At 30.7% G+C, this 12,599-nt stretch overlaps 1 protein-coding gene across 1 annotated transcript; it reads right to left on the bottom strand.

Annotated features, from left to right (window-relative positions):
* Positions 1–3,441: 3,441 nt before the first annotated feature.
* Positions 3,442–11,999, bottom strand: LOC139497407 (fibrinogen-like protein A). The gene is made up of 9 exons (XM_071285622.1): positions 11,899–11,999; positions 10,328–10,396; positions 9,639–9,710; positions 9,138–9,209; positions 7,559–7,618; positions 6,732–6,883; positions 5,426–5,522; positions 4,747–4,911; positions 3,442–3,644 (listed from the first exon to the last, which is right to left on the bottom strand). Exons 1-9 carry the CDS (start codon positions 11,978–11,980, stop codon positions 3,442–3,444), a joined length of 972 nt encoding a protein of 323 aa, XP_071141723.1. The 5' UTR covers positions 11,981–11,999.
* Between the last annotated feature and the right edge of the window lie 600 nt (positions 12,000–12,599).

The raw sequence follows: 12,599 nt of genomic DNA, 5'->3' as shown, positions 1-12,599 counted from the left end.
TAAATATGTGCATCTCAATATATATTTATATCAAATTGATTTTTTCCTTCTCTCTATTAAATGTAAAAGAATCATAATTTTGCCTGAACTGGATCAACAGACTAAGATTATGAGACAGTCATTGTAAATAAAGTTATCCGAAGTAACGTCAATATCAATACAGTGGCAAACATTAAACTAGGATGATGAAACTAGTGTATTAACCTGGTCAATAGATAGTTATAGAATACAATGTGCTTGTGTGCATAAGTGTATACAGCTGAAATGAAGTGCTTTAATTGGGACAAAGAAACTCAATAAGAAGATTTAGATGTATAGAAAAAGATATAAACCTTCTAGAATCGAATAACGTTTCTAAAATGATCTTTAGTCTGTTTGTAAGAGATTTAGGTAGCTGTACCTCCTAGCTGAACCCATCATAATCAACAGAAGAGCACGTCTTTACCTAGTCAGCAATATGGCAGTTGTTTTCTATTCGATTGACGCTATTGACCTTTTAATTTATCCATTTGATAATGTTCCGTTTCAAATGTATTTTCTAGGATGTTTTTGTTGTTGTTATCTAACTCTGTAGTTTTATAGTATTTTAATGGGATAGACGACGGGAATATAACAGTTTCGCTTTCCGTAGTAAAGTTTGAATTTACAAAAGTGAGTCTCATAAAGAAATAAACAGTAGATAGGTTGTAAGTCTTACACAACTCGGATGATTAAAATAGTGTATCAACCTGGTCAAAAGATAGTCATAGAATACGATGTGTTTGTGTGCATAAGTGTATACTTAAGAATTACACAACTCAGTATACCAACAAACGATTTTAGTCGTAAATTTTAATATTTTGTTTAACTCTTTACAAATGCATACAAAAGTCAACATTTTAGCAATGTTCTTGTTAACATTAGAAAGTTCAGCGACTACATTTCGACTATGTATGTGACTCTAATAAGACTGTGATCATTCAAAGAAAGTTATAATTTATTTCTGCAAAGTTTCTTTACTTGCGGTGATTGTTCGAGTTACAAAATAAATTGGAAGTTATTTGAGTTCAATTGAATAAACATCTACTACATCGGGATAAATATATCTAGTTATTTTTTTTCATTTAAAAGACTCATATCTGCTGTTTTTCCTTTCATTGCCTATACCAAGTTTAAAAGGATGGAGCCATTTCAGTGTTATATTAACATTGTCATAAAAGCGCGAGGTTTTGCTAGCCACAAAACCAGGTCCAACCCACCATTATTTCTTCGATTTATGACTTTCAAACTTCGTGCTACAACTGTTGCATTTATACTCATTTGTTATATTTAATGCCTTGTTTATATTTGTCGTGTTTTAGTACAGGTTTGATACGGGACATAATTTTCACGTGACATACTTATATTTTGTATCGCTTTATATTCAATAATTAAAGATTCCCAGGGATGGTTTAATATCATTTGTTCATTGACGAATATCTAACGTATTATGTAGGTTGATGTAACCGGTGTTAAAGCTTGTCTTGCAAGAAACTGACAGAATGTTCAGTGATGGTAATTTAGTCCTGACTGGTGGTGGTGATAATTGAAAAGGAAAATAAAAGTGAAAAACCTGATCTCGATGTTTCCTCGAATAAATTATGAAATAAAATTTGAAAAGTCTAATTTGGTTTCGGTTGCGACCAAAGTTAACCAATTAAACTATATACCCTCTACACCTATTCTGTATACGTAACAAAATATGCTTCTTTTTGAAACATATGCAGGACGAAACAAACAAAAAAGTGCGATCCTGGATTTCGCTCTCCGTTACAAAAAACAGATAATGATACTACAACTACATCGCTGTCGGAATTTTTAACAACAATGACATGCGCATATTTTCTTTCACTTGCTCCTTGATGTTGTAAGTTTTTCAGGGAGCATCAGTATCATATGTTTATTTAATACTACCAAATCGATGAAACCGCAATCCCGCAGTTATGAATGACCGTCAAGGAACAACATTTTATATTTTATCCTTTACTACCACATATCGTCAGTCCGCTTGGAACCAGTGTTATATGTGTATTTACTACCACAATATCGATAAAACCGCCAGAACGCATGTGAACATTATGCCAATGTGTGCTTAATGCCAGTAAATCAATAGAACTGTTAGTCTATCGAAAACAAACACAGAACCATAAGTTTAGTCCTGTGCCAGAAACTTGTATTGATAAATATCGGATTACTTTGTGCAAATAGAAATGTTGGTCCAGTGGCTTATCAGCAGGACACATAGTTCATTTTTTTAGATGATTTTCAGTTTTTATTGGTGGAGAATGTTGAAGAACTACTGACCTTCGGCAGGAAAACTGACAATCTCAATCAATTAAGATTGCTTTCAAGTGTACCTGCCACGTTCAAGAGTCAAACTGATTACCTCAGTGTTGACTTACACCATTGAATACCGAGAACCCTGAATTCGATTCACGAGTAACGTTCAAAAGCAGTTATTTGTTTTGTTGATTTGTTGATTTTTTTAAACTAAATTAACGAGAACTTAAAAAAAAAATTGTATGGTCAATCATGCCAGTGGCTAAGTTTATAAGGATCCAATATAGCGTCAACAAACACTAAATGTCTAATCAATGTTAAATATGGTTAACGGTGACTTACATTGTTCAATATATACAATAGCTAACGGAAGAGTTGTCACTTAATGTGCAACAAAGAAATCGTGTGGTCATATATACAATGATGATCCAATAGAACATGATTATCATCAATATATTTCGAGGCGAATAATTTATTATGTTAAATCTTACAAAAAAGTCCATACATTTGCATGACATAATTCTATTTATGGGTCGATGTCACTGCTGGTGGAGATTTATTTCCCAGAGGGTATCACAAGCCCAGTAGTCAGCACTTTATATGCTGACATAAATTATCATTGATATGGTTATATTTATGAATTAACTGTTTACAAAATGTTGAATTTTTTGGAAATACTAAGGCTTTTCTACCTCAGGCATAGATTACCTTTAAGTTAGTTGTATTTGGCAAAATGTTTAGGAATTTTGGTCCTCAATGCTCTTTAACTTCGTACTTAATTTGGCCTTTTCAACTTTTTTGGATTTGAGCGTTACTGATGAGTCTTTTGTAGAAGAACCTGGCGTATATACAAAATTTAGTCCTGGTATCTATGATGAGTTTATTTATATCTCATATCTTACTGAACGGTAAATGTTTATTGAAAATGTATTAAATACATACAATTTATATAAGATGCTATATTATAACCAAAAAAAAAGTGTTTTTTTCAAGATTTATCAAATGGGGATACTCAGTATGTATGTTTGGTTATTGTTCTTACATGCTGTATCATTCATGTATAATTCATGTCGCTTTTCTATAAATTAATAATAAAATCAACAGAATAAAACTTTTTTAAATTTATTTTCGGAGAATATCAATTTATATTTTCCTGATCATCATGACAGATCTTGATAGTGTACCATCCCAAAACATCTTTCCAAAAGGCTTGTTAAGGTTTGCATCATCACAAACATAATACCACCATGGTCCCTGAAAATGAGAGGCACAATTTTTTGCCCATTTGTCATTGTCCTGATCTTTAGCACTAAACATCTGTCCATTATGTTTTTTCAACTTATCCACTGCAAGATAATGAAGCAATAGAGGTTAAAATATAACAAACGTATTAAAGCTAAACACAAGTCTACTTGTATTTTTGTTCATCTGATGAGTTAAGCCATTTTCAACTGATTTTTATAGTTCTTTCTTATCTTGTACTGTTATACCACTGTCTTAGGTTAGGGAGATGGTTGGGATCCCTCTTACATGTTTAACCCCGCCACATTATTTATGTATGTGCCTGTCTCAAGTCAGGAGCCTGTAATTTAGTGGTTGTCGTTTGTTTATGTGTTGCATATCTGTTTTTCGTTCATTTTTTTACATAAATAAGGCCGTTAGTTTTCTCGTTTGATTTGTTTTACATTGTGTTATCGGGGCCTACTATAGCTGACTATGCGGTATGGGCTTTGCTCATTGTTGAAGGCCGTACGGTAACCTATAATTGTTAATGTCTGTGTCATTTTGGTCTTTTGTGAATAGTTGTCTCATTGGCAATCATACCACATTTTCTTTTTATATATACAAGAAATGTATTAAAATACTAATTCAAACAAAAATTCCAAGAAACTATTTCTGATCATGTAAAGAAGCGAAATGGACGGTCTGTGATACAGTTAAAATCTATGCTTCGATATTGTACGTTGATGAAATGACTGTGACTAAGATATTGTAAATCATAATGTAAGACTATAATTATTTGAGAACGTTTAATCATTTGTCGACCTGATGCGAAGCAAAATGTCTGTAAAACAAAAATGTGTATTCTATTTCTTTTTGTAACCTTTATTTTTATTTTAGTTGATTATGTTTTAATGTGATTTGACCAAACATACAATGAAATACTGAACGCTCAGAAAATAAAAAAAAAAACAATTGTGTCTTCGAAGGAATTACAGTGATGTTTAATCTATATGTTGTAAAGCTGTTTTATTGGCAATTATACCACTATTATGATATCTTCATTTTCTTAGCTTTATAATTTATGATACATAATCAGTTTTTAATAAAATTGATTAAACTTGTATACTATTTAAATTTTGAAGTGGATTAATTTCATTGGTTTGCTTGTTAAAGCGGATATTGAATTTAATGTTATATAAAATATTAATGCTAGTTATGTTTTACCTGCGTTTCCCGAATAATCACCGACTGATAACTTGTACTTAGAAGCAGCGTTTCCAATACTAAAGCTTTGGTATACAGCATATTTCTTATTATTATTTTTGTCAACCATATTTATTCTCAGTTCGTATTTTCCACTTGCTGTCAGGGTATGCACGTAATGGTTTCCTATGATAACCAAAACAAGAAGGTATTAATCTGTACTGATAGAAAAGATATATTAGTTAACAATAGGACATATGGTATTGATAATAGTGTTACCTGAAACCCATACTTTTGTTAAAATTCGAAGTTTTTTTTTTAGTTTTTTGCAAGCTTTTAAACTTACAGATGTGTCAAACAAATGATCAACGTATTTTGCGTATCTATCATTCATATTGCACTCTTTTCAGTATAACCTGGTCGTTTGTTAAATATATACACAGAGAACACAACTATAAGCAAATCAAAATAAAATTTAGAAGCTGGTGACTGATACTGCAGTATTGGATCTGATAGGTTACATAAATGATGTTCCATCAAATAAGAATTTATAATATTTTTTGGTGAAAAAACATTTTTGTAAATACATGCAATAATACAATCAATTTTATTTGAAAATCAGCATATCCCTTTATTTACAATCATAAACATTTTAAAAAATTGTAACAAGGCAAAATTATGATAATCCTAAAGAACATACCAAACCAGAATTCGCCATCAACGTTACCGAAACCGTTTTCACATTCCAACCAGTTCCGATTAAAGTCCACTGATCCATCAAATCTTTTCTGAATAACCTAAATAGCATAAATAAAGACAAAAGTAGCATATCTCAGTTCACTAAAACGAAATGGGAAGTCTTATGCAATTAAAAAAAACTCATTGTAGCTACTGTGGATTCATTTATTTTCGTGGGTACCATATTTTGTGGATAAAAAAAACATTGAATGATTGTTGATATTTGATTTCATTATTTTTGCCGAGTTCTGCATACAAGTCTGTAGAAAATTTGTCATTCGTTGAACATTTTATTACGTGGTTTACCTGTACCCATGAAATAGACTGACATTGGTATCCAATGAATAATACTGAATCCACAATACTTCAATTTCTTTCACTTAGTGTATCAGTACTCGCCACACTGGTATATGTATTGAAAGAGATCCTCGAAATGAAAACTGCAAGGTTTTTGAAATATAATTGTACTGCAATTTTACCCTTTTCTCGGCAAAATTGAAAAACACTCATTAGAGGGGGTATATAAAACCAAAAATGATTGCGGTTCGTGTCTTCTGCAGTTAAAATGGTAAAAATGTTAATGAACACATTCGCAAACTGTTCATTATGAATAGATATAGCACGATGTTGTATGGGTGCCAATTAGACAAGTCTCCATTCAATTCACAATTTTTAAAAGAAAACCATTTTAGGTCAAGGTACGGTCTTCAGCACGGACCCTAGGCTCACACAGAGCAGCAAGCTATGAAGGGCCCATACATTAGTGGTGTAAAACCATTCAATAGGGAAAAACAACGGTCTAATCTATATAAAAATGAGAAACGAGAAACATTTATGAACCACTTACAGACGACAATCACTGAACCTCAGATTCCTGACTAAGGACAGGTGCAAACAATTGCAGCGGGATTAAACATCTAAATGGTACCAAACCTTCTCCTTTTTCTCAAACAATAGTATACAATCACAACAAAGAAAGACACTATAAAATAACAATTGGAATGGCTTAACTTAATCAAAAAATGTAGTAACACAATAAACGGAAAAAAGACCTGTTATACAATGTAAATACATAGTTAATAAACATGATAGTCTGGATATGCAATTTTATATGACATCTCACAGAAGAGATCATGAACTGAAATTGATATTTCAAGATGTCAACTTTCCTGTTGCATATTGATAAAATATCAATGTACCTATTTTTACATTTCTTTTCATGTTTTTAAAGTACTAGCTACAATACGTATAAAAACAAATGAACCTACTGTCCATCCTCCGCCGTCTGTAGACATATCACAATAGGCCTGAACCGACTTTTCGCCGTCGGGATATATTTTGTACACACCATTTTCTTTCTTCTGATACATTTTCTGTTTCATCTCTGTGCAGTCCTTGTACTTCGTTGCAGCACATGTACCTGTAAATAATGAATCACTTGATGACATCACATTGAAAATTATTGACAAAAACACATAAAAGTATACAGGTAATTTTTTTCTATAAAGAATATATAATTAAAACGAACAGGAGCATTGAATTTAACTAGTTACTTTCCCCTCTTCTATATAATCAACTTTGTCCGAGGGAGTTAAAACATTAGTTTCTTTAAAATTTTAAAATTTATAAACTTATTAGTTTAATTTTAAAACAAACACAAACTTGCAATAGAAAATGAGAGTCAAAAAGCCTAATTCTATCAAATTGATATAGAATTAAAGAATAAATTAATTGATTTATCGCATGGTACGAAGTGCATTACATGTTTTTTTAACCAGGAACGCCATAAGCCAAATATTCAAACACCAATGGTGTATGAGTGCGCTTTAAACACGATAAGAGCTTTACGACCAAACGTGACCTTCAAAATATTTCTAAAGTCAACATTGTCTGAATGATTTGGAACCTTATTGTCTTCACAATTTTTAAATACATGACCGAACAATTAAAGAAAGGAATATTATCAACCGTATCGGTACCTAAACATTGATGACTAATTAGGTGATGCTGCCTTTATTATATGGACGTATTTCGGCTTAAACCGTACCCTCCACATAGTGTTTAACCTTACTTTTTTCATTATTAATAAATGTACCTTTTACATCTTGTTTCAGCAGATCAATTATTCTTTTCCTTTCTCTGGGCTCTTTAGATTCTTGAAATAAGATAATAAAAAAAACTATAAATAAATTTGCAATAGAGTCCGTGTGATATTATTTTCATATATTAGTCTTGATATTTGGGGCATTAAATAAAGGCAACAGTAGTAAACTGCTGTTCAAATCTCATAAATCCATGGACAAAAAACAAAATTTGGGTACGTAACAAACTAAAACTGTGGGAAACGCATTAAATATAAGAGGAGAACTAAGACACAACATTAAAATGTAACACACACAGAAACGGACTAAGCATTAGACAAAATCCTATGAGAATAACAAATAACATCAAATAACCAAATACATGAATTTGGGATAGATAAGTACCGTGACACGTCTTATAGTAATGTGAATTCACACTCATGACCCAACGGAAACAGAACGTTTAAATGTAACACACACAGAAACAAACTATAATATAACAATGGCCATACTCCTGACTTGGTACAGATCATTTTTAAAGGAAAAAATGGTGGGTTAAACCTGATTTTGTGGCATGCCAAACCCCCCTCTTTTATGGCCATGTGAAATATAAAATTAAAATGACAACACAACATTACAAGACTACAATATAAATAAATAAAACATAATTGACAAACACACGAATAATAGCTAACAAAAGGCAACAAGTTTAAAATTTTAATACGCCAGAAGTGCATTTTGTCAACACAAGACTCACTAGTGACGCCCAGATACAAAAGTTTGAAAGCCGAAACAATAGATTTTAGTGAGGATTTGCCTATTGCAATTCCATGAAATGGGTATGTTTACTGCTTTTTTCGTATTGTAGCCACATTTACGCAGTCTACGTTTTAATTATAAATGTTTTATATGCAATCATTGAGTATATAAGTAACACATACAGCTATAAGAGGATTACCAGGAAAATATGCAAGACATAAGTTTCAATTGAGACGACGCCGAGTTTGAACATATTTATTTACATGATAGTTATACGCTTTATTACACTTTGCCTATGTGCTTTTTGATTCTATCTAAGATCATTTTCTTTAAAATTATTGGTTTGTTATAGTTGCGTTTTATGTTGATAGTTTTAATTGACTTTAATACAAACACGATAAAAAAAATTGTAACGAGATGAATCACGTGTTCGAATTCACTATAACCCTTGAAACTTTTATTATAAAGAAATGATTGTCGCCATCTTGCTGAATCAATGCATTCAGGATAACTTCAGCGTACTTAGTGTTAAGTAGATCTGTAAAACTGCAAGTTTGAATACCAGATACTAGCTTATCGTAACGAAAGATATTTCAATATGCTTGAACTTCTAATATTCCCAATGTATATAAAGGACTTTCCGTTTTAAATTCCCTGTCAATTATTTTCGTTTATTACAACTTTTCCGAAATATGGCCAATTCTATAATTGGCTGTGTTATATTAAGTTTAGCTTTGACCATCCCTTATTAAGATACTTGGGTATAGCTTATTTCTCTTTGTTGAAATGAAGATGGTCATGTGCAATGTGTATGTGATTCTGATAGAAACGTACCGTCAACTATCCATGATATTTCACTTCTCAGCTGTTTATTTAATTTTACTACCTCCTTGTAGATACCGATATCTAACATAAAATATAAAATAATGTAAGTATACACAATACGAAATGTATTCCGTTTTGTAAAAAGAATATTAATTGCAGTTATAGTTTTCACTACTGTCGTAATTAAACACGTTTTCCTTTAATCGGCGACATGAATAATATATCGTTTCACAACTTAAATAATGTGATTTAAAAACAGAATAAAAAAATACAGTTTTCTTGTAAAAAGCAATCTACATCGATAGCTATTTTTTCAATATTTTATAACTATGAAATGCGTTAACGAAATCATCATACTTTAACTATCAGCTAATAATATTGTGTAAGTACAGGCAAGGTGAAATGTATCTTACTGATGTTTAAATACGTCCCTAATTGGTTTCTTTGGCATTGGCGTGTTGTAAATATTTTTTTGTTATTCGTATAATCAAAAAACAAACAAAAACTTACTTTTCAGAATTGTCTGTATGTCTTTTCGCAGTTGTTTGATTGTTTGGTCAGGATTGTCATGAATACAGATGCCTAAAGAAATAAAATTGTAAGAGACTAAAAAAAATAAAATACAAAAGGAAAATGTTACGTAATGACTGTCCTGTAGGAATACGAGTTCAACTTAGTATCTTTTCAAGGACCTGTTACATGTTTTGTTTTATAATGTTTCGCCCTTTTGTAATTATATATTTTCATTATTTGAACACATTTTAGAACATTAAACAATCTAAATACGAACAACATACGTAGTATTTTGATTCTGATAATTAGATGGAGAATAGGCTCTATTCAGTTTGTTGTATTTTCATTTGCAAATATTTTCAATTGATTTTAGTTGTGTGCTCAAGAACTTGATCCTTACTGTATAATGCTGTACTACGATGAAGGTATCCTTCGAAACTATTGATTGGTGGTGCCTGTTCTGGTATACGTAGAAAACTTTTGTTTCGGGGTGAATTATCTGTCAAATTCAAGTCAACAAATTAAAATTTACCTGGATGCAAAGATAATTTTCTACAACATTATTGATGGGAATGCTCTTCATATTAAGATATGCGTTTACAGGAAAACAAAAAACTACGTACCTAGTAGAGAAGTCATCATTATACGTATACTTTAATAATTAGATTAGATATAAATTAACATACCTAGTAGAGTAGTCATTATATTCTCAATTTTCATATCATCTTCCGAAGATTCACGATAATTCCTTAGGTCTACAATATATATTAAGTGATTTTATATGAATGAAGCGAATACACTCGTGGAATATTACTATAAGTGCCGGTCGGAAAACATTTATTGTTAAAATAATAGGTTTTCGTTATTTCTCCAGGTAGTGTTCTATTCACATATAAATGTTAAACTAAATAGATATTTCGAATCAGATAAAAGCACTTTTAATCATGTTATTTATTGACAAAATGCAGATCATCAATATTTATTTTGATTGAAAGATTTGAACACGAGTACCAGCTACGGAAACTTGTCAAATTACTTCATTGGTTGCAATTAATTACATTGATTTCCTAGTGAAATAAAAACCGATAAATGAACATGTGAGATTATCGTCAAAAAAACATGAAAAAAGACAAATCACAACTACGAATCAATCCATCGATCGCATGTATCTAACATAGAACTCAGTTTGCGTTTGTCTTAATCAACAGAAATTAAACGTGATTTTCAACATTAATTTAAACGTTTGTTTGTAGTTTATATCACTAAATATTTCTTTTAACCAAATACATCCTTTATTACATTCTTTGAGCCAGCTAAACATTGTCAATAAAAACATATTGCAGAATAAAACAATAGATATCTCATTGACTTAACACTGTTTTCATAGTCTTCACAAGTTCAAAAACAATCTGATATAACTTATCAATATAGGGTTAAACAATTTAAATAGTTGCTCATTTCTTGTCTAGTTAAAATCTTCCTGAACGGAGAATAGAAAAGTAGAGTCTCGATAGAAATATAGTATAGATTGATCAAAATATAAAATGACGAAATCTCGTATACAATCATAAAAAATGTTTCTTTTGCACTCATTACCATTAAAAAAATCGATAAAATTTGTCAGACTATCTTCATCTACATTTTAATTCAATGCTTTATTGATTTATGTACCATAAACGTTTTTGATTCAGCGCTGAAATTTAAACATTCTACATGTTCTTAAAAAATAATTCTCATAATGTAAGGTAAATAATGTATAAATAGAATAATCGATACTATAGTGGTGTTCTATTTAGAACAAGTTTTGTGTTACCGTGACAACGAATGAATACGAAAGTTCAAAATGAAAATACAAATAGTATCTAATAATTAAATAATTTCGTAATGCCTTGAATTGACTTTAGATTATTGATAAATAATGTGTTTCAGTTAAATCAATGTATGATCATTGAACAGCGGTATACTACTATTGTCCTTATTCACTATTCTTTTATTTTTTGTTGAAGGACAAATAAAATAGTTTCGTGATTTTTATGCATGTCTTAGATTGTTCAATTATTTCCTCTGCATATTTGTTTGATCATGTGCCTCTGTTGATATGCTGTTTGCGGAATGTCTTTTCAACTTTATTTTGTTTCATATCATGAACATTATATACAGCTACGATTATTACTGATGAATATATCATTTTCAAATTGCTTATACGGTAAATAAATATTTATTTTCATGTTTCGTAATTGATGATACATAAACTTACTTCTGGATAAGTTGGTATCTGCGGAACTCAAAACACACAATAAGACATTTAAAAGGAACAATCCACATATCATCATTGACATAACTGACGTCTTATCTGAATCAAACAATGTTTCAACATACACAATACAATGAAAATTACAAGTTTATGAGAAAAAAGCATCTGCTCTTAATGATCACTTTGCATGTTTGCATGACTTCATTGTTCAGTATAGTATTTCAGGCTCCTCTCCGGTTTCCTGTTAGTGAAAACCAACTTATTGTGACTATACTGTTTTTGAATTTAGCAATTTGCATGCGAAACTGTGGTTATTTGTATTCTGTATTTTGACTTTGATTATATTTTTCAATTCAAATTAAAACAAATATATAAAAGAAGCTAAAGTTACTTCAGAAATATTTTAGTTCTAATGATGTATTAATGCTAAATTGTGTGTATAATACAACTTGAAAATGTGTTTACACTAATATTTAAGTTCTAACATATAAGTGAACCACGAACTGAAAATGCAATAACAATAGAACGAATAAAGACGAAAAGACATAGTACACTAACTTAACCTAGACAAATTAAAAATGGGCAGGATCTCAAGTGTCCAAGAAATAAAAGTATATCCTTCTCCACATGTGATACCCCGGAGAAGATTGACATATTCGTAACAATTTATACTCAGAGTTGTCATTCGTAATCGCCTACCCCGT

The sequence above is a fragment of the Mytilus edulis genome, chromosome 12 (genome assembly GCF_963676685.1).
Source record: "Mytilus edulis chromosome 12, xbMytEdul2.2, whole genome shotgun sequence".
Classification (NCBI taxonomy): Eukaryota; Metazoa; Mollusca; class Bivalvia; order Mytilida; family Mytilidae; genus Mytilus; species Mytilus edulis.
The sequence above is the reverse complement of the archived record's forward strand: the minus strand, read 5'-3'. Positions and strand labels throughout refer to the sequence as shown.

Coding starts and splice junctions, on each gene's coding strand:
- LOC139497407 (XM_071285622.1), bottom strand. CDS start 11,980: ATGTCAATGATGATATGTGGATTGTTCCTTTTAAATGTCTTATTGTGT. Junction 10,397..11,898: donor AGATACCAACTTATCCAGAA/GTAAGTTTATGT, acceptor TATATATTGTAG/ACCTAAGGAATTATCGTGAA. Junction 9,711..10,327: donor TATAATGACTACTCTACTAG/GTATGTTAATTT, acceptor TTATTTCTTTAG/GCATCTGTATTCATGACAAT.